The sequence below is a fragment of the Globicephala melas genome, chromosome 8 (assembly GCF_963455315.2).
Source record: "Globicephala melas chromosome 8, mGloMel1.2, whole genome shotgun sequence".
Classification (NCBI taxonomy): domain Eukaryota; kingdom Metazoa; phylum Chordata; class Mammalia; order Artiodactyla; family Delphinidae; genus Globicephala; species Globicephala melas.
Window position 1 is genome coordinate 47,880,229 of NC_083321.1, and position 23,850 is coordinate 47,904,078.

At 39.4% G+C, this 23,850-nt stretch overlaps 2 protein-coding genes across 5 annotated transcripts in view; one reads left to right on the top strand and one right to left on the bottom strand.

Moving 5' to 3' along the window:
• The window catches only part of ZNF215 (zinc finger protein 215), a 149,249-nt gene that overhangs the window by 36,611 nt on the left and 88,788 nt on the right, over positions 1 to 23,850 (bottom strand). The gene's annotated exons all lie outside the window — the stretch shown is intronic.
• Positions 22,419 to 23,409, top strand: OR6A2 (olfactory receptor family 6 subfamily A member 2). Its single transcript, XM_030831261.2, is given in 2 exon segments — positions 22,419 to 23,176; positions 23,178 to 23,409. Coding segments are annotated over 2 exon segments (981 nt in total). The 5' UTR covers positions 22,419 to 22,427.

Here is a 23,850-nt window from a genome sequence, read left to right on the forward strand (position 1 = left end):
GTTGCTATACACAAAATCCAGGATGGAAGAAATAGAAAACTGCTGAAAGAAAGGGCTCAATTAAATAGACTTCCTTTATTACAGGATCTTTTTGTCTTTTTGTTAATAGTAGGCTGGTCATTGTTAAGGAAGTTGTACAAGCAGAAGATATAAACCCTCGTCCAAAGGTTGATCAAGTGATTTGAGGCTACTGGCTTTTGAGAAGCCTAGAGAGCAGTACAGGATAGAGCTAGTGATTCAGGTTTTAAGAGTCATACAATTTTAGACACAGGAAAGGTTATACTGTTTCTTATTATAGTACAATTTCTAACAGTAAAATATTGTAAAAATTGTCTTAATTCCATCAATAGGCAACTGATTAAAAATTGTAGGTTTTCCATGGCAATACTATGTAACTGTGAATATATTAATGTGGGATAAACTCCAAGATAAATTTTTATTTGAAAAAAAGCAGGGTGAAGGAGATTGTATACACATTACACAAATTACATCTATTTAATAGAAATAAATATTATAAACCTACATATAAAATATGTAAACGGTAAATTTCTCAAAAGATACACAAAGAATTGATAATAGTTGTTGCATTTGGGCAAGGAAAGTGGGGAAGAACAGAGGTCAACCCTGAGAGGGAGATATTTTGATTGTATATTATTTTGTACTTAATTAATTTTATGCACATTTATTAAATTTTTAATAAAAATAAAAGACACTTGAAACAAAACAACACTTTTATTCTGGTTCCTCCCCTATTAATTTTTAGCCTTATGACCTAGAGAAAGATATTAAAATTACTCCACGTCCCAATACTTGTTGTGAAAAGGAAATGCGATTAAATATAGAAAACATTCCAAGCCTTGGTGTATGTCATACAAAGCAGGTTTCATCAAAGTACTGTTTGACTTGAGACTTGAAGGTTTCCATCAGGGAGAGGAAGGGGCATTCCAGTTGACTGTAAGATGACCACATCACTTTGATTACTGCTATCATCACCGTTTCTGCAATTACACTTAATGTTCGTCAGATTGGCTTCCTTTTTTTCCACTAATTCACTAAACTTTCCTGCATTAGGATCTTTGCATAGGTTAATTCATTTGATTCTAATGTTTTTCCTCCTAATTTTCACCTGGTTAACTCCTACTCAATTTTCTGATACCACTTTCTGATTTTCTGTTGTTACTTCCTCAGAAAAGAGTTCCCTGACCTCCTTGTATTAGGAGTCCCATTTATTCTTCTTCAGAGAATTTTATTAGTTTACTTCATAGCAGTGGTAGCATTGTATAATTATATATTTATTTGTGAATTCTTTGTTTAATCCTCTCTTAATTGAGGGATTCTGTAAATCAGTACTTAGCAGTGAGTGTAAAGGACGATTGGGAAGAAAGAATGCAAGTCATGAGAATAGTGAGGAAGCTTATATAGTAATAATTCAGGAACAATGGCCTGGCTAGGCCAATGGCAGTGGCAATGTAAATGAGAATTGAAACAAAGGATGTGGAAGAATTTTGCCAAGGAAGAATTAGCAGGATTTAGAGACTGGTTGAATAGTTCCATGATAGCACTTATCAAAGTGTAGAATTATTACACAGTAAAGCACTTTGCATAGGAGCTCTTAGAGGGCAGCACCTTGTTCATTTTTTGTTGTACCTTCAAGATTCAGTGTGTAAATGTTCACTGATCAAGTGAAAGAATATGGCAACAAAAGGGGGAATCAAAAAGAGGAATAAGTAACAAGTCAACGGCAATGGCAGTGGCAATGGGAATTAACAGGGATGAATAAAAAGTGTTGCCAAGTAAGAATCTGCAGGAGTTGAAGACTGGTTGTATACTCCTATGATACCGATTATCAAGTTGTAGCATTAGAGCAGAGTAAAGTACCTTGAATGATGTTTTAATTTCATAATCATCTGTTTACTTCTCTGACCCATTTAGTTGGATGAGCGCTAACTAAACAGCAGCACGTATGTTCACCATCGTACTCTCAGAACTCAGTATATACATGTTCCCTGATGGAATGTAAAAATAAATCAATGAAAAATTAAATGAAAAAGAAGGGTAAATAATAAGAAAAACATTGACTAGATGTAGTGACTGGAGAATGAGTTTGTGTTTTATTCAAAGTAACCATGAGTTCAGAATTTCATCATGTAGGCATACCACACGGGTTGGAGTTGACTTACCATCTGTAGGTAACCCTCCGCTAACCGGCTCAGCACGCTTTCAACAAGCTCCGATCCTTGATCCATGTTCTGCATGGTTTGGACTTTTATGCTGAGTAGGGTGCCTGAGTGCTCAAGTGCACCTCTTTCTCTTTCTATGAACTCATGGGTGCATCATTCATCTTTGATTGTTGGTACTCAAAGTGTCCTCATACGTTACGTTACGGGTAACGTAAATTGTTTAAAACTTTGGAGTACAGCAGATAGTTATCACTTTCGGGTGGCTTGTTTATATCAGTGTATGGAAATAAACCCTCACAAACAACGTATGTTTACTAGTAAAGGGATAGTCATGTTTACATCTTTTTGTGGACATTTTGGATAACAATTCTGGTGGGCTTTGGGGGTTAAAATTTGGGGGGCTTTTGAGGAAAACATTTACAAGCAAAAGATCATTTGGGGGAGAAAATTAGTGGAAAATATCTTTGCTGTGTTTATTGTCACTGTTATTAGGGAGAAGGAAGCATCCTTCATAAAAGTTTATTTCATACATTAGTTTGAGAGCATTGTGCTAGATAGATACCTTGCTGCCTAAGCAGAAATGTCTTGGAGGCACGTGGAAACACGAAACACGTTTGGGTGAGAAATCACTGCTAGAGGTAATGATCTGGGACTTAATCATTCATTTCGACATTTATTGAGTATTAGTGAGTGCCAGGCAAAGGAATTTGAACACAATGAGAGGTTGTCCTTATACTCACCTGATAGATATGCATGTAAAATACAATTAATTACATTATCTTAAATGCTTTAGTAGTAATATAAGACCAAGATATGTATGACAAAGGCAAGTGACCTCAGCTTTGTCTAGGGGAATTAGAAGTGTTTCTAGCAGAAAAACATTTAGAATTGTATTCCAAAGAATAAAATTAGAGCTGAATCTTGAAAGATAAGTATAAATTAACTTAGCACGGGGAGGAGGTGGTGAGAGGGAGGAATTTTAGACAAAAAATTGTGTAAAGATACAACAGGTTAATAATAATTTCTACCATTTATTGAACACTTACTCTGTGCCAGGTATCTTCTTCATTCAGAAAATAAAAGTAATTTTATAAGTACTTTTAGTTCTCCCAAAGAAATAGCTCATCACACAATAGATCAGATAATTTCCACTGAAGTTGATCTCAACATTGTTTTTTGTTGTGTTTTGTTTTCTTTGCTAATTTTCACTCTCCTAAGAGCTCTTTTAATCTCTGTGTAAAACATTATTTTATTTACTTATTTCATACAACTTCTTTTGAGCTTCTACCTCTGTATTTTAGAAGAAGGAATATGCAATATTTTTATTTTATTTTTTTGAATTTTCTGAATTTATTTTTTTATACAGCAGGTTCTTATTAGTTATCCATTTTATACATATTAGTGTACATATGTCAATCCCAATCTTAAAGTACATGATATTTGGGATTCATACCTAGATTAATATTCTTGCTCTGACACTTAAATTGCTGTGACAATTAAACAAGTTACTTGCTTTTTTGAAACAAGTACCTATTTTAAAAATTGTGATGAAACCCATGAGGAATAATTAATACTTTATTTAAAAATATGTAACATATTTTTCTGTCAATAAATGTTAGTTACTTAATTCACCCTGCTTCCTGGGAGGAGACAGAATTTAAGTAGATTTCTCATGTTACAATTACAGCAAACATCCTTGAGAATTCTACATAACCAATCCCCCCCTTTCAATTGAAAGATACTACAGAAAGATCATACAGCTCCATGAGTGGAAGTGGTTGGCTCATGTAATTTTAATTTTATTATATATTATTATGTATTAATTTTGGTTATGAATGTGCTATATAATTATATTATATCCCATGTACAGATTATGAAATATAAGGATAGACATTTAGAGTTTTTTATATATATATATATATATTTTTATTTTGCGGTACGCGGGCCTCTCACTGTTGTGGCCTCTCCCGCTGCGGAGCACAGGCTCCGGATGCGCAGGCTCAGCGGCCATGGCTCACGGGCCCAGCCGCTCCAGGGCACGTGGGAACCTCCCGGACCGGGGCACGAACCCACGTCCCCTGCATTGGCAGGCGGACTCTCAACCACTGCGCCACCAGGGAAGCCCTAGAGTTATTTTTATGAACTTGCATAGCTGTTAAGTACCAGACACAAGATTTGAATCCAGGTTTTTCAGACTCTAAATTGTTGAGGAGGATAAAAAAAAAGACTATGCTTAGAGAAACTAGAAATGCTTGGTATATGGGGAAAGAAGATAGATCAGTGTGACAGTTGTTGACTATGCATTCAACTGCAGGGTTGGGGTATGGAAAGAACGAGATTGGAAAGATAAGCTTGAGCTGGACTATACATGGGCTTGTATGACATGCTAAGAACACAGTTTCATTGTGAAGATGAGGATGAATTGTAAAGATTTAAAGCATGATTATGACAGGCCATCACATATGTATTTAGAAAGAACTCTTGAGACAGTGAGAAGGATGAATGAGAATGGGGTGTATATGAAAGTCTTCAGTATGACTGGAGGCTGGGAGACCAATTAGGAGGCACTAGTAATAATCCTGGTGGGAGATATATGCCAATACCGAAGTTTCATCTCACAGTAGTGATTTGTTGAAACCCTGGCAATGGTGGGATCTCTAAGAGATAGTACACAAGGAAGAGAGAAGAGGGCCAACAATTGAACTCCTAGGACCAGTATAGTTTAAAAGGACTTGGAAAACAGCACAAAGAATCTGCCCTTGGGCATGTAGCGGGTAGCAAAGGAATCCATGATTATGGAAGGCAAGATGATAAAAAGTTTCAAGAGCGAAATTCCCTTTACACAAGCATCAAAGAAAACCTGAAGAGTACTTGATTTCCTCAAGAGTCTCTCTAGACCAAGAGCTGGTCCAAGCCTGGGGTCACTGGACTCTGTTGAAATTCCTCCCACCCCTGTCCCTGGTCCCTGCAGACCTCAATCTGCAGAGTCATAGTCACTGAGAGCTGGAAGGGACCCTGGAGACCCAAGAGTACAGGGCTCAATCTCTCCCTAAAGGGAGTTGGTTCTCTCTCCCTCTCCTCAGCTCTAGCTGGGCTGAGCTCTGTTCCCCCTGGCTTCTATCCTCAGTCTCTTCCACCCCTGGGGTTGCAGACTAACCAGCCTATTAATGAGCAGTCACAGACCATGACCTCATTAAAAAGCTGTTAATGAGACACACTGCTGTTCAGGGAACACAGTGGAGGGAGGCTCCCGGTGGCCTCCTCCTGGGGCCTGGAGGGAGAGCTTAGGTGAACAGACAGGATCAGATCTGGGGAGAGGGCTAATGAACTCAGGCTGCAGAGCCACACTTAATGAACTCCTGCTGGCAAGCAGCCCAGCTTTGAAGCTCAAGTCCTCACTGGCCTGCAGGCTTACAGGAGTGGGTGGGATCCAGGGAAGCAGTGAGTTTCCTCTTACCAGTCAGGTCTGCTTACTGCTTCCTCTGCTGACCCATTTTGATGGAGGACTTCAAGTTCTGAGATTAAGAAGTAATTTTGTGTTGCCCTGAGTTTATGGCTCATGGACAATTGTATAAGCCTTTTGACTGGTCTCCGTCCCACAGGCTTTGTCCCCTAGCCACCCATTCTCCACAATACTACCAGGAAAGTCTTTCCAAACACATAGCTGATTGTTACTTCATGCTTAAAACTTTTTAATGAAGAGAGTTCACAGTAAGTTTCAGAGTCCTAGCATAGAAGACTCTTGAATATTTGGCCCCTGCCTATCTCCCCACCCTCATCTCCTCCAGACATCTCTCCCGTGTTATTTTCATCATTATTACCACTGCTATCACCATTGTCATTATCATGATTATATCAGCATAATGAACATTTCCATAGTGCTTCTTAAGTGTCCAACAGTGTTTTACATATATTAATTCATTTAAACCTCACAGCAGTGCTATGAAATAGGTGCTGTGATTATCTGTATTTTATAGATGACACGGAGTCAACATATGCTGTGTTATTTGTCCAGTGTCTTACAGCTACTCAGGAAGAGAGTCAGGATTACAACCCAGGCATTTTGGCTTCAGAGTTTACACTTTTACACATTAAGAAGACTTACTTCTGTACCCTTTGCACTTACTACTTATTTGTCTTGGAATGCCTATCTCACATACAATCTTAAACCTTGGCTCCCATTCCTTCTTATACTTCTTACTTTGCTACTACTTCTAACCATTATGCATGTATTATTACCTACTGTCCTAATGTTTATATGTCTGCTCCCCACTGGCCTGAAAGTTCTTACGCTTGGATTGAGCTGGGTTCAGTAACCGTTACTGCAGTTTTACCGAATCTTTCAGTATTTATTATATTACTTTAAACACACACTATATTGTATTCTCTTTGAGAAACTGGAAACTAAATTCTTGACCTCTCTCACAGCCATGCCTCTACAGCCATATATGCTTGTCCCCCTTACTTTACCATTTCAGTGAAAGGTATCTCTCTCAACATGATTGCTCATGCAAGAAATATGAGTATAGGCCTTGACACCTTTTCAATCCTAAACCATCATCAGCTTTTCCCTGATCTTCTGCCATTCCTATACCAGTCTCTCTTTACATTCTTGCCACTTAACAATAAATTATCTACCCAGTAGACATAGTTATCTTTTTTTTTTAATTGTCCCTTGCTTAATATTTTTCAGTGGTGGTCCACTGCATTTAGATTAATATCTAAAATCTATCACATGGTCAAAAAGAAGTTCTGAATGGTCTGACTTCTTCTTACCTGTACAGTCAATTTTTACCTCTCTTGTCCTTATTCACAAACATTGTTTTTCCTGGTTTCAGTGTCAGGGTAAGACTGACCTCACATGAGTTGGGAAGTATTCCCTCTGCATATATTTTGTAAACGGTTGTGAAGGATTGGTATTGATTCTTTTTTTTTTTTTTTTTTTTTGCGGTACGCGGGCCTTTCACTGCTGTGGCCTCTCCCCTTTCAGAGCACAGGCTCCGGACGCTCAGGTTCAGCGGCCATGGCTCACGGGCCCAGCCGCTCCGCGGCATGTGGGATCTTCCCGGGCTGGGGCACGAACCCATGCCCCCGCATTGGCAGGCGGACTCTCAACCACTGCGCCACCAGGGAAGCCCTGATTCTTTTTTAAATGTTTGGTAGAATTCACCAGTGAAGCCATCTAGTCCTCGACTTTTGGTTTTGGAGGTTTTTGATTACTGATTCAATCTCCTAGCTGGTAATTGGCCTGTTCAGAGTTTCTATAGCTTCATGAATCAGTCTTGGTAGACTGTATGTTTCTGAAAATTTATCCATTTCTTCTTCCACCCATTTGTCCAATTTGTTGGCATATGAGTGCTTGTAGTAATCCCTTACGAGCCTTTGTATTTCTGTAGTATCAGTTGTAACATCTCCCCTTTCATTTCTGATTTTGAGTCCTCTTTTTTTTTTCTTGGGGAGTCTAGCTAAAGATTTGCCAATTTAGTATTTCTTTTCAAGAAACAAGCTCTTAGTTTCTTTGATCTTTTGTATTATCTTTTTGCCTCTATTTCACTTATTTCCACTCTGATCTTTGTTATTTCCCTCCTTCTACTAACTTTGGGCTTCATTTGTTCTTCTTTTTCTAGTTCCTTGAGGTTCAAAGTTAGGCTGTTTATTTGAGACCTTTCTTGTTTCTTATTATAGCCATTTATTGCTATGAACTTCCCACTTGGAAATTCTTTTGCTGCATTCTATAAGTTTTTTTATGTGTATTTCCATTTCCATTTGTCTCAAGGTATTTCTTAAAATTTTTTCTTTATATATTTTTTTGATCCATTGGTTGTTCAGTAGCATGGTGTTTAATCTCCATATATTTGTGAATTTTCCAGTTTTCTTCTTGTAACTGGTTTCTAGTTTCATACTACTGTGGTCAGCAAAGATGCTTGATATAATTTCAATATTCTTATATTTATTAAGACTTGTTTTGTGCCCTAACATATGAAGTATCCTTGAGCATGTTACATGTGCACTTGAGAAGAATGTGTATTTTGTTGTTTTTCGATGGAATGTTCTCTATGTGTGTGTTAAGTCTATCCAGTCTATGATGTTATTTAAAGCCAATGTTCCCTTATTGATTTTCTATCTGAGTGATCTATCCATTGATGAAGTTGGGATATTAAAGTCCCCTACTATTATTGTATAGCTGTTGATTTCTCTCTTAAGGTCTTTTAACTTTTGCTTTATATATTTTGGTATTCCTAGCTGGGCGCATAAATATTTACAAATATTGTTGGATTGAGCCCTTTATCATTATGTGATGACCTTCTTTGTCTCTTATTACATTCATCTCTGGGGAGATTCCTATAATCCAAATGTTACTCTGCTTGATGTGCCCTTTAAGTTCCTTAAGCTATCTCCATTCCTTTTCATTCTCTTTTCTTTTTGCTGCTCTGACTGAATTCCACTAACCTATCTTTGAGTTCACTGATCCTTTCTTACATTTCATCCAGTCTGTTTTTGAGACCCTTTAGTATAATTTTCACTTCAGTTAACGTATTCTTCAGTTCTGTGACTTCTGTTTGCTACTTTAAAAATTCTTTTTCTCTTTGTTTAAATTCTCACTTTGTTCAGCCATTGTTCTCCTGAGCCCAGTGAGCATCTTTATGACTATTATTTTACATTTTATCAGGTAAATAACTTATCTCCATTTCATAAGGTCTTTTTTTCTGAGGTTTTATCTTGCTCTTCATTTGGAACATATCCCGCTTTTTCTTCATTTTCCTTGGCTCTGTGTGGGGTTTTATACATTAGATAAAACAGCCACCTCGCTCAGTCTGAAGGAGTGGCATCATATAGGAGATAAAACTTATTGTTCAATGCTGCTCTAGCTCTTGGCTGTCTCTCAAACCCTTGTGATTGTCCAAGCAACCTACTTTATTGTTAGTGGGCTCCCAGTAGTTGAGGGTATGCCAAGAGCCATCAGTGTCCCAAAGGGGAGAATCCCTATTAGCACCTAGATTCAGGTTAATTGGAAGTCAGACCTGTAGGCAGCTACTTTTAAAGTATTCAAATATACATCTTTCAGAAGAAGACTGGGAGATGAACATTTCTATCTGCTCCCTCTGCGTTGAGTTTTGGAGTGATAACCAGTTCAGAACTGCTTTTTGTTTACTACCATCCCACTGAACCCATGAACACGTGTCTCACTGGCCACCAGAGCCAGGCTATCAAGGGATGTATCCTCTGGGTGGCAGTCACAAATGTCAGTGTACCAGATGTGTATACAAGTTTTCTCAGAGACACTGATGGCCTGCAGGAGGAGCAGAGGGAGAAGGCAAAGATGACACCTGCTAGATTCCCCAATCTCTGGAGAGGACTGTAGTCAGCCCTTCAACATGTGTTTAATTAGAAGCCTACCCCCTAAGCCACAGCTATGAAGATAAGCTTATTGTCCTCTTTCCCAGAAAGACAGGGGTGCATTTCAGTCTGCTGCCTCTGTACTGTGCCCCAGGGGGCAGTAGCCAGTTAAGAAATGTTTCTCCATTTTTTATAGTCCTAGGGATCCATGAACATAAGAACTACTGGCCAGCAGAGCCAGGCAATCCAGGGGCTTTCCCTAGGTGGCAGCCACAGCACCTGGGGCAACAGACATGGGCAGAGACTCCTTTCTGGGAGATACTGGTGACCTGGAGTGTGGTGGATGGAGAGTGTGAAGATAGTGCCTGCCCTCCAAGGTCTCTGAAGAGGATCACCGTTGGCCCTTAGAAGTGTTTTTAATTAGAAGCCTGCCCTTCAGTTCAAAGCCTTAAGATAAGCTAATACGCTTCTTCCAAAGAAAGACTGGGTGCCTTAGTCTGTTGACTCTTTGCTGTGCCCTGAGGTGTAGCTGATTAAGAACTGCTTCTTTGTTTGTTACAGTCCAATGGGACCCATGAACCTAAGCCCCACGGGCCACCAGGTAATCAAGGGGTATCCCCCGGGCATCAGTCACAAAAACCAGGGCACTAGACATGCGCACTCCTTTCTGCGAGATACTGGTGATCTGGAGTGCAGCAGAGGGAGAGCTCAAAGATAGATCCTACTGTCTGAGGTCTCTGAAGAGGATTACAGTGGGCCTTTAGATGTGTGTTTAATAGGAAGCCTGCCCGTCAGGCTGCGTCCATGAAGATAAGCTAACAGGCTTCTTTTACAGAAAGACTGGGCACATTAGTCTATTGCCTTTCTGCTGTGCCTTGGGAGGTAGCCAGTTAAGAACTCCTTCTCTGTTTACTGCAGACCTTAGAGCATTAAGCCTTGCTGGCCACCAGAACCAGGTGACCAAGAGGTGTCCTCTGGGTGACAACCCTCAAAAATCATAGAGCATAAGCCTTGCTGGCCACCAGAACCAGGTGACCAAGAGGTGTCCTCTGGGTGACAACCCTCAAAAATCAGGGTACCAGACAAGTACATAAGCTCCTTCTCAAGAGATACCTGTGAGCTGGAGTGAGGCAGAGGGAGAGTGCAAAGATGGCACGCGCTGGCCTCCTCTTTGGAGAGAGATGTGTGTTAAATTACACACTTGCCCCTCAGGCTAATGTTTTAAGACAAGCAAATAGGCCTACTTCACAGAGAGCCTGAGCACTTTTCAGCTGCCTCAGTGCCTCTGAGCTCTTTTCAGGGCCCTTTTCCTGGGCCTTGGGGCTGTGGGGTGGGTGAGGCTGCATGGACCTTTGAAGAACTGTTTCTCAGATTGCTATAGCCTTGTGGGTCTCATGGATACAGCCCTGTTGGCTTTTTTTTTTTTTTTTTTTTGTGGTATGCGGGCCTCTCACTGTTGTGGTCTCTCCCGTTGCGGAGCACAGGCTCCGGACGCGCAGGCTCAGCGGCCATGGCTCACGGGCCCAGCCGCTCCACGGCATGTGGGATCTTCCCGGACCGGGGCACGAACCCGTGCCCCCTGCATCGGCAGGCGGACTCTCAATCACTGCGTCACCAGGGAAGCCCGCCCTGTTGGCTTTTGAAGCTACGTGTTCTGGGGGCTTGTCTCTCAGGTGCAGGTCTTAAAATGGGATGCCTGGTGTGGAGTTAAAACCCTTCACTCCTCAGGGAGAAACTTGGGGTTGTGAGTTCCCTCCCAACTGTGGTCACAGTGCTGAGGGTGGGGTTTATGGCAAGATTTTGTCTCAGCTGCTCCTAGCTTTCCTTCTTTCTTTCTTTCTTTCTTCCTCCCTTCCTTCCTTTCTTTCTTTCTTCCTTCCTTTCTTGCTTGCTTTCTTGCTCTAATCTACAGTAACAATCTCTGTCTCTTAATAGGAATATTTAGTCTACTTCTGTTAAATATTTATTCTAAATATGGGAAATATTTTAATCTACAAGTATTTTTTGTCATGATAGGTGTCATAAAGTAATACTATTCATTTATCATCAATAACCCACAAAGTAAATTTTGTAGACATAAAGATCACTATATAATGATTCCCTAATTACATTCAAGTAATTGCTTATTATTGTGAAAATTTTTCAGTATAAAATTCAAGTTCTGTTAAAATAGATTAAACTTAGAAATTTTGATATAGTTGGGTGTGTGTCTGCCAATTTTTTTCTTCTCTTTTGTTATTTCACCTATGGCTATAAATTATTTGTTTCTTTGTTTATGTGTTTGCTCTAGGGTTTACCATATGCATCCTTAACATGTAGCAATCTACCCTGAAGAAACATAACTGTTCATGTATAATGTAACATTTTATAAAAGTGAACTTCCATTTACATCTCTTTCTTTTGTCATACATACATTTTGTCATACATTTTACTCATACATTCTCTATGAATTACACAACACATTGTTATTATTTTCGCTATAAAAGTTGATTGCCCATTTTTACTGATTCCACCAAGCACAACTAAAAAGCCCTGGATATTATATATAAAACAAACATAAGACTCTGAAAGGTAGAAAAAAGAAGGCGAGTAGGTAGGAACATTGTGGACCAAGGAATGAAAAGGTAGTGGGTTCCCTGGGTTTGTTTTTGGCTTCATATATCCTAGGCCTGTTATTGGAGAAGTCAGAAATCTGAAGATCTAACATGTACGAACAAAAAATCCCAAACCAAAATGTGCTCTCTATAGCCAGATGACCCAGAAAGGGGGCAACCTAGCAAGACAGAAATGTTTTAGATGATAACCACTCTACTTCATCCAAACACAATAGGAAAAACTGTGGTTAAATCCAGGGGAGCCTAGACTTCCACCCTCACCAGGCTGGGTGGGAGCCAGGAATTTCACCCCCACTGCCACCAGGTGTCAGTGGAGAGCCTAGACTTCCACACCCATTGAGCAGTAATAAGGCGCCTGTCTCTTTAATGCTTACTTTGTGTCAGAAGATGCCTAGTGGAGAATCAGAACTCAGAATCAACAAAAAAGTCTAGAACTAACAGTGGGTTCAGAAAGATCACAGGATACAAAATAAACATATATAAAAATCAAGTGTAATTCTATGCAGTTGCAATGAACACAAAGACACTGAAATTAATAACACAATATTTAGTTGGTGTACATCTAAAAATATATTTACAAGACTTGCGTGCTGAAAAATACACAATGCTGACGAAGAAAATGAATGAAGATCTAAATAAAAGGAGAAACATACTGTGTTCATGGATTGGAATGTTGAAGTAGTAATGATGTCAATTCTCCCTAAATTGATATACAAGTTTAATGCAGTTTATCTCAAAATCAGAGCAAGATTTTTTTTGCCACATGAAAACTTCTACATAAATGTTTATAGCAGCTTTATTCATAACAGCATAAACTGGAAACAACCCAGACGTTCTTCAGCTGGCGTATGTTTAAACAAACTAAGTACATCCAGCATGTAGCATTACTCAGCAATACAAAAAAAAAAAAAAAAAAGAACTATTGATACACACAACAAACTGAAATGAATCTTCAGAGAATCATACTAAGAAAAAAAGCCCATTTCAAGTGATTATATAATGTATGAATCCATTTATAGAACATTTCTGAAATGACAAATTATAGAAATGGAGAACAGATAGTAGTTAACAGGGCTTAAGGAAAGGATATGGGCAGGAGAGAAACGGGTCTGCCTGTAGAAGGGCAAAATGAGGACTCTTGTGATGAAGATATTCTGTATCCGGCCTATTACCATGTGAATACCGTGTTTGTGATAATGTACTATAGTTTCACAACATGTTACTATGTGGGAAACTGGGCAAAGGGTACATGGAATCTTTCTATAGTATTTCTTATAACTACTGAGTAGTTTTTAGTTTAGTACTCTTATTTTTCTTGAGTATAATCATATATGCAAATAATATTTTGCATCTACCTTTTAAATATTATTCACTTTTTTCAGGTTGTATCTTATTGACAAAAAGTACCAAAGCAACATGAGATAATGGGGATAAAGAATATTTTTGCCATCTTCTGTTTTAATAAGAACATATCTAGTATTTTTTCCCTTGGCATATGCATTTGGTTATAAATAGGTATGTATTCCATAAGCCCTTAGCTGGGATTCAAAAATCCAAGCAGCTTTGGAAACAGCATTTTTTCCTAAGTTTGGGGTCTTAACACATTGGATGAAAAATCTGTTGTGAACTGATTATTTATAATCTTTATTTATTCTACATTGTATAGTCATACATTATTTTGCTATAGAGATATTGATGCATTTGATTATAGAATACTGCTTCAGAACTCTCTGGAGGTGATAGGAAACGTACGGTGTATGCAGCATATTACCTTTCTAAAACCTGAAAAATTCAAGTGCCCCATTTTTTTTTGGATAAAGAAATTTAAACCTGTATTTTTTTTTATCTTAAGGACATATCCCCTTTATCCTCATGAGTGTTTATCAAATGGATTTAACAGTGTATATATTGAATGATTATAGTTTTTTAAATTTAGCCTATTGGTGTGGTCGGTTGGCTGATAATAATCACCAAAGGCAAACTGACAACAACCTCGAAATCTAAATGAGGTGTGCAAATATTCCTCATTTAAACAATACTACCACATCAACCAAATCAATGCTAATTCAAACAGCTGCTGGGTTTGATCGTTTTTCAACTAACAGCATAGTATGGCAATAATATTTATGCACATACATATTTTCCTTTGTTCAAAATAGGGTATATGGGACTTCCCTTGTGGTCCAGCAGTTAAGACTCAGCGCTCCCAATGCAGGGGGCCCAGGTTCAATCCCTGGTCGGGGAACTAGATCTCGCATGCTGCAACTAAAGATCTCACATGAGGCAACGAAGATCTCATGTGCCACAACTAACAGCCAGTGCAGGCAAATAAATAAATGAATAAAAACAACAAAAACAAACAAACAAAATAGGGTTTACTACAATGTCTATGGCGCAGTATTTCACTCAAAATCAGGTTTTTAAGAGCATTTGTAGATATTTTATGTTCTGCCCCTCTTCACTGCTACATCATTTTTTTATGGTAACTTCCTCTTGACTATCTCAATATTTTTTTCTGTTCCTGGAGAACTGAGTTTTGTTCTTATCATGGGGTCAGTGAGGCTTATGGACAGCACACTAATCCAGACAATGAAAACTGCCCAGTCACACTCATTTTGTTCCGATTATTCAAACTTTAGGAACAGCTTCCTCCCAGTTACTGATGAGAATCTCTTAAACTCAGAATCTCAAAGAACCTTCTCTTAATCTCCAGTGTTCCCACTGATAATTCCACTCCAGTTTCAACAGACTCAGATTCAACAAATATTTCTTGAACACTAGTTAACATTTTTTGAGGAAAACTGTGCTCCAGGTGCTGTTCTAAGAAACTTCCATCCATATATTTATTTAATCTTCACAATTCTGTGAGATGGATATTAGAATTATTCCCATTTCACAGAGAAGAAAACAGAGGCACAGAGACGTTAAATAATTTTTTCAAGTCTCATAGTTGAACACAAGCAGCGTGATGGTGGAGCCCACATTATTTTAATTTTTTTTCCTTTTAAAAACTTGAAAAAAATTTTATGCAATCTTTGGATATGTACTATTCTATTGTATATAAATACCACATCTTCTTTATCTTTATCCATTAATCTGTTGATGAACACTTAGGTTGCTTCAATATCTTGGCAATTTTAAATAATGCTGCTATGAACACTGGGGTGCATGTATCTTTTAAAATTAGTATTTTTGGGTTTTTTTCGGATATATACCCAGGAATGGAAATACTGGGTCATATGGTAGTTCTATTTTCAGTTTTTTGAGACACCTCCATACTTTCCTCAGTGGCTACACCAATTTACATTCCCACCAACAGTGTACAAGTGTTCCCATTTCTCCACATCTTTGCCAACATGTGTATTTGCATTCTTTTTGATGATAGCCATTCTGAAAGGTGTGAGATGATATCTCACTGTGGTTTTGGTTTTCATTTCCCTGATGATTAACGATGTTGAGCATCTTTTCATGTGCCTGTTGGCCATCTACATTTTTTTCTTTGGAGAAGTGTCTATTCAGTTCTTCTGCCCAATTTTTTTTTTTTTGCGGTACGCGGACCTCTCACTGTTGCGGCCTTTCCCGTTGCGGAGCACAGGCTCCGTACGCGCAGGCCCAGAGGCCACGGCCCACGGGCCTAGCCGCTCCACGGCATGCGGGATCCTCTCGGACCGGGGCACGAACCCGTGCGCCCTGCATCAGCAGGCGGACTCCCAACCACTGCGCCACCAGGGATGCCCTGCCCATTTTTTAATCGGGTTGTTTAAACATCCTGGAATAGATAGTTCAGAACAAAAACTTTTAGAAGATGTGCAGAAATGGGAGATGACTGGGGACTGCTGTCTCCCAACACAGGAAGCCCAGCCTGTGCTACACACACATGCACACACACTTGTGAAGCTATTATAATTTCAGCATTCGTGTAAATGTTGTCTCTATTAATTTTCAGAGTAGTGTTTTTTCACTTTCAATTATATATTTGAGGGTTATTATAGAGCTTTTTCTTTTTAATTGTTTACTTCTGTCAATTAAATATGTACACAATTTTTTAATGTTTTTTTTATTGGGGTATAGTTGTTTTACAATGTTGTGTTAGTTTCTACTGTACAGTGGAGTTCCCTGTGCTATACAGCAGGTTCTCATTTGTTATCTATTCTATACATATTAGTGTAATATTAGTGTGTATATGTTAATCCCAATCTCCCAATTCATCCCACCCCCCACTTTCCCCCACTTGGTGTCCACACGTTTGTTCTCTACATCTGTGTCTCTATTTCTGCCTTGCAAACCAGTTCATCTGTACCATTTTTCTAGATTCCATGTATGAGTTAATACATGATATTTTTCTCTTTCTGACTTAACTTCATTCTGTATGACAGTCTCGGTCCATCTGTGTGTCTACAAATGACCCAATTTCGTTCCTCTTTATGGTTGAGTAATATTCCATTGTATATATGTACCACATCTTCTTTATCCACTCATCTGTCGATGGACATTTAAGTTGCTTCCACGACCTGGCTATTGTAAATAGTGTTGCAATGAACATTGGGGTGCATGTGTCTTTTTGAATTATGGTTTTCTCAGGGTATATGCCCAGTAGTGGGATTGCTGGGTCATATGGTAATTCTATTTTTAGTTTTTTAAGGAACCTCCATACTGTTCTCCATAGTGGCTGTATCAATTTACGTTCAGTGGAGCCCACGTTATTAACCTCTACATACACTGCTTACTAGGGACTGAGATTGTGCCAAACCTTTTCACAAATTTTGTTTTATTTAATCCTCAAAACATCTGTAGTATATGTTATTATCATTTTATGGAAAATAAACTGATATATAACAAAATCCTTGATTAAACAGAATATCAATTACAAACGTGGAACTAAACCCCAGAAACTTTCAATTCAGTGCTTCTTCTATGACATCATGTAATTAAAGGGATGTTACCCACATGGATTCAGGAGATAAATGAAGAAACTGGGTAGCACTGTTGAGACCCTATCATGTTCCAAGCACTGTATACATATCACTTCATTTATTCCTCTCAACAACTTTGTGAGGTATATTATTTCCATTTTACAGGTTAGGAATCTAAGGCTCAAAAAACTTAAGTAACTTGCTTAAGATTACATAATTGAGCCAGAATATAAGCCCAGATTGGCCTGGCCTAAAGTCAAAGGCTTTCTTTTGAGCATGAATGTGGCAGGATGGAAAGAAGGAAGGAGAAGGCAAGGGAAGAAGCTACGAGGTAGTAGGGGTAGACACCCTCTGCTTCATGTAAACTTCTATTTCCTACTTCCCAAACACACCTTTTCCTGTCTTCTTCCCCAGTCTTTTTTTTTCTTGTATCTCTAGTGGTCTCTTGGGCTCTGGATTTAGAATTACTCTAAAACATCAGAAGGAGGAGGGCAAAATGGGGACTACAGAGGGGAGGTACAAGGTAAAAGAAACTTTCCTGGTGTGGCAGTGTTCTCTGATCATGGGAGGAAGAGAAGGTGGAGTCTCTGCAGCATCTTTCTTTGTCTTGATGCTTCGACTTTCTTTCATATACACTCTCTAAGTCTTTTCCTCACCAACTGGTCATCTTGGGAGGACCCGGAGTCAAAGACATCTGAATAAAGTAAGTGGATTCTGTTATCTGCTTCATTCCTCTTCAACGGTCAAGTCTCCCATGTTTTCTTTCTGTCCAATACACCCATCTTCCTAGTCCCCTCTACACCTAATAAAACCCAAACCCTTATCAGCATTTCTCATGTCTGGTCCATTCTGATACTTAGACCAATATGACTTTCTTTATCTCCTCCACTCATAGCTTGTTTCTGTATTCATTCATGCTCTGCCTAGCCTCCCTACAGCTTTTATGATCTCCCATTCCTAATTATATCCTTTCTGTATTATACTTATCTTCTCTCATTGAATCTCTTGTCAATATAGCACATTTATTTTACCCAAATATCATCCATTTTATCAACAAAAGTTCCAATTTCTTTGCTCTTACTCTAACTTCCTTACATTTTATCTTGTCTCTGTGGGTCTGCCAATTCTTCTATATTCAATGTCTGTTTTCCTTACATATTATTCCAATTCTGTCAGATTTTCTGGTAACTGATTTAAGTTCTCTACTCTTGATCATTTCCACCCAACTCCTTTTTACATTTTGCTCTCTTTATATTTGATTCCTATCATTTGCAATTCATCTAGTCTGCCCATATCATTCCTTTCTCAATTTTCCCCTCCATCCATGCATCTATGCAACCATTATAACACGTTTACTATTTAGTTGCTAAAGCAGACCCTAAAATAAGAACTATTGTCAAAAGAAGAGATGGAAATACCAGTAAATAATCTATATCGGTAGGAATATGGGTAGTTTTGGAAGGTGATAACCAAGAAATTGAAATGTGAAAGATAAATAATTCCTAGGTGTAGTTTTGACAGAAGGAAGAGTATGTGCAAATCATAGAGTTAGAGAATACCACAACATGTTTAGAAAAAGGAAAATAGTAGGCAATGACTGGATTACTGTAGGAGAGTTAAAAGGAAATACACATTTGACACATTATTGAGGGATTTTGTATGTGCTCCCCCAAATCAAATGCTCTTGGAGTCAAATTTCTACATAAAATTTCACTCAAGAAACAAGTGGAAATTAGATTGAAAGAAGTTGAGGTTGGGGGAAAAAGACCAGGCAATAGCCTATTGAAATAAAGTCAAGAAATAACAAGGACGTGACTGGTATAAAGGACTAGGGGGAAGGCAGCAGAAATAGGACAGGAGAAAGGGGACAAATTTAGGAGATAATTAAAGAGGAAGTTTAGATAAAACCTGGATTAGTTGTGAGTGGGATGTGGGGTTGGGGTGGGGAGGATAGGTATAGAAGATATAGGGAAATTCTGGATCTCCAGTACAGTATATACTGCAGAGAAACTAGTACCATTCATCGTGATAGAGGAAGAACAGGCTTAGACAATTTTTTCGAGACATATTGTATTTGAGGGACCCATGTGGCATCAAGGGAATTATATCCACTCTTTGCTATACCATTAAGGATGTATGTGGCCACTTTGGCATATAGTACCTCTTTTATATCTACCTGAGCAGTAGCAGCAGTGATACAGCTAGTAAATGATATATGGGCTTTCACGAGCTCTCATGGGAACAGTAATGGGAGGAACCCATTACCAAATCAGTGAAAAGGAAAAGAAAGAAAGGACAACTAATGGTTCTATGAGGAGATGCCACATGAGTCAAGATTTGAAGGTTAAGGAGGAGTTAGGTGATAAACATGCTGTATGTCAAGAGCTGCAGGGTGTAAGATACAATGTAGGTCGTGACAAGAGGTAAGGTTTTGATGACAGCAGTAGCAGGTCATGAAGTACTTATGCCTTGTTAAATAGCTTGAACATGGTTGTGTAGACAATGTGGTACTATGGAAGGTTTTAAGTAGGGTAGTGAAATGCTCAGATTTGAGCATTAGGGGAGATACTACAGGCAGTGAGACCAATTAGGAGGCTAATTTTTTTTTCAAGTGTGTAGAACATCAAATGTGAAGGCAGAGACAGAGAAGATTAACAGATAAGCAGAAAGGTCTGAGGCCAACAAGGTCAAATAAACAGTTAATGGCATATGAGGCAGGTATTGAGGATAAAGGATCAAAGCTAAGGTTATGAATAACAATTGTAGTTTAGAGGTTCCCATATGAAGCTAGTATATGGTGTAAGAATAGGTGTGGCAGATTAAACTTTCAGGGATGAGAAGACAAAGATATGTCTCTACCACCAGACTATGAGCTCCTTGAAGACTTAGTACATGTGTTATTTACCTTTTTCTGTACCACAACTCTTAGTCTGTGGTCTGGGCCATATTTGATCCAGCAATACTTTTGAAATAAATAAATGGTGGGTGTGGAAAGTAAGGTTGGGAGTGATGGGATATGGCATTTTGTAATTGCATTAAAGTACTCTAGTACTGAGAGGAATGCCAAGGTCTCAAGTACTGGGTAATGCTCAAGTTTTGCTCACAGAGCATAAAGAGAAGAGGAACTCAGGTATAAAGTCATCTGCAGTTTTGATGTTTTCAGATTCCATATATAACTGAGACACACAGTATTTGCCTTTCTCTCTCTGGCTTATTTTACTTAACATAATGCCCTCAAGATCCAACCATCTTGTCACAAATGGCAGAATTTCCTTGTTTTTTATGGCTAAATAACAATGCATTGTATATGTATATATTTTCTTTATCCTTTCATTGATTGATGGACAGTTAAGTTGTTTCCACGTCTTGGCTACTCGTAGAAACAGAAAGTAGAATAGTGGTTGTCAGAGGCTGAAGGCTGGGGAAAATGGCAGATGTTGGTCAAAGGGTACCAACTTTGAGCTGTAAGGTAAGTTCTGGGGATCTAATGTAGAGCATGATGACTATAGGTAATAATACTATATTGTATACCTGAAGGTTGCTGTGAGCGTAGAGCTTTAGTGTTCTTACCGTAACAACAAAATGGTAATTGTGTGAGGTAAAGGATGTGTTAATTAATGTGGTAAAGGCTTCACAATATACACTTCTATCAAATCATCACATTGCACACCTTAACTTATCCAATGTTATATATCAATTATATCTCAATAAAGCTGGGAAAAAAATCATTAGCAAGTTGAAGCTTGATGTGTGAGCACATTCTGCCCCTGTTAATCTCAAAGGAACAGGCCTAAGACTAAAAAGTAAAGACTCTCCTGAGGGAAAGTAGCCCCCAGTTGTTCATCTGGTTCTCCCCCATTCTTTCTAATCTTTATACTCCCCATCCAATGCTATGATCATACAGGGACACTAGGGTGACAATAACCCTTTCTTCATACCAACTCGCACGTGGATATGTCAGATCCACATCTGATCCAGTAGAGGCTTGAAGTTTTGAAGGGGCAAATTATACTTTTGGTACCAAGGTAAACAAAGAGAGTACTCTACTAAATGTATGCTTTTGTATTGATCCTGTTACCGTCAAAGTAACTAAACAAGGAGGCTGCTGAACTGAGGTGGTTCTCACGCTTTAGTAGCCTACATGAGCAAACCAAACCTTACGCCAGAGTCAATTACAAATGCACTTATATCCAAAACAACAAAATTTAAGAACTAATCACAAACATCCAACTAGGCTTTCCCAAATAAGGCAACCACTCAAGCTATAGCCAATCAAATAATGTCCTTGCATTGCTTCAGCCTCTGCTCTATGAAAGCTCTGCCCCTAGCTTTTGACAGTGGAGTGCTCCTAACCATTTTCAGTTAGGCACTGCCCGATATAAATCGATGTTGCTCAAATAAACTATTGAAAATTTTAATGTCACTTGGTTTAGCTGTTAGGGATACTAAAGGAAGGTGTTCTACTCTCATTCCAAGATAGTTAGCACAACCTTCAGAACTGAAGGAATTCTCAGTTCTTCAGAAATCCAGAATCCACTTCCTAATATGATTTCCACATGGGTCCCACATCCTCCTCTTAAGTACAAGGTTATGTAGGACTTTCATTCTATAGGTGCCATAACCTTCTTGGGTTCTACTTTTTCCCTCTTCCTTGCAGGAGGAAATTGCATCCCTAGCTGAGCCCCAGAGACCCTCCTTTCTGGGTGTAAATACAGGATGTATCTTACAGTCCCTCCTTCATGTTGCCTGAATATTTTAGAAGCTCTGAGGTTCTGACTTCCCGCTTCCATCTCTTACTATCTGTGTGAGCTGGAACAAGTCACTTAATCTCTATATGCATCAGTTCCCTTAGGTGTTAAGTGGGGTTGATAACAGTACTTACTCATAGGGTGAAGATTAGGTGGATTAATATCTACAAATTTTTCAGAATAGTTCCTGTACTAATAACACATAGTAAACACTTAATTGTGTTATATGTTACTGTTATTCATCCACTGTGTAACTTATTTCCTCAAAACAGAGTCATAATCCAGCTCATAGACAAACTCTCACTTCAGGGCAGCCCAGACTCTTAATATTTTGGTTTTGATCTGTGTTTTTAAGGGACCAACTGGTGCTTATCAATACATACTTCTCCAAGGGCCAGAATACACTCCTATCCTATCCCAATACAAAGTAGCTTATTTTTGTCCACTTTTATCTTAGCTCATTCCCAGATTACAGAAGAGAACAACGGCCTCAGCTCAGCGATGAATTATATGCACTACACACGTTGCATTCTACTAATACAAACCCAGCGAGAGGAAGTCTGGGTTCTTGCTGCTGCTGCCTCCTGAGGACACTCTATTCTCTTCTGAAGAGCAGCAGGCATGACTGACACCATGGAGAGGAAGAACCAGAGTGGGAGAGTGAGTGAGTCTGTGTTGCTGGGCTTCCCAGCTCCTGTGCCACTGCGGGCACTATTATTTGCCCTTCCTCTGCTGGCCCATGTGTTGGTGCTGACTGAGAACACACTCATCATTATGGCAATCAGGAACCACCCCAGCCTCCACAAACCCATGTACTTCTTTCTGGCCAACATGTCCTTCCTGGAGATTTGGTACGTTACCATCACTATTCCCAAGATGCTAGCTGGCTTTGTTGGCTCCAAACAGGGCCATGGGCAGCTAATCTCCTTTGAGGGCTGCATGACGCAGCTCTACTTTTTCCTGGGCCTGGGATGCACTGAGTGTGTCCTCCTTGCAGTTATGGCTTATGATTGTTATGTGGCCATCTGCCGTCCTCTCCACTACCCTGTCATTGTCAGTGGCCGGCTGTGTGTGCAGCTGGTAGCTGGCTCCTGGGCTGGAGGTTTTGGCATCTCCATGGTCAAAGTTTTTCTCATTTCTCACCTCTCGTACTGTGGCCCCAACAACATCAACCACTTTTTCTGTGATGTCTCCCCATTGCTCAACCTTTCATGCACTGACACGTCCACAGCAGAGCTTACAGACTTTGTCCTGGCCATTTTCATACTGCTGAGGCCACTCTCTGTCACCAGGGCCTCCTATATGGCCATCACCAGTGCTGTGATGTGCATTCCCTCAGCTTCTGGGCTCCATAAAGCCTTTTCCACCTGTGCCTCTCACCTCTGTTGTGGTCATCTTCTATGCAGTCAGTATCTTCATCTATGCCCGCCCAAAGGCAATCTCAGCTTTTGACACCGACAAGCTGGTGCCTGTACTCTACGCTGTCATTGTACCACTGCTCAACCCTATCATTTACTGCTTGCGCAACCAAGAGGTAAAGAGAGCCTTACGCCGTACTCTGCGCCTATACCAGGGCCGTGATGCTAAGCCTGGGAAAGCTAGCAGAGTTGGGTAGAAGGGAGGTGTTAAATCTTAGATAATGCTCTTAAACTTAGGATCTATGTCTTCTATAAAGTCCAGAGGAGCTCTTAGAGCCTAAATTAGGGACTAGAGTTTCAAAGCTTCCACCAAAGAACTAGTTTAGGAGGAAGAGAGGTGGATTACAAGCTAGAAATTGGATTTCTTCCAGACAAGGCCTTAACATACAGGCTAGAAGTTGATCCCACGTTGTCTGCTCTGTTGTAATTTACGTAGAGCAGGTTCATGACTCATGCATCCTGGTGGGGTGGAAAGGGATGACTATGAGCACAAGGCATGACTGAACTTGAATATTTAAAGCAAAAAGAAAAAATACAGAACTAGCATCTCTCTAAATGGCTCTTCCTGGGTTTGTTACTGGGTTTTAGTTCTGAGGCAGAAGATACAGAAAAGGGAAGTGGAAGGAGGAAGCCATTCA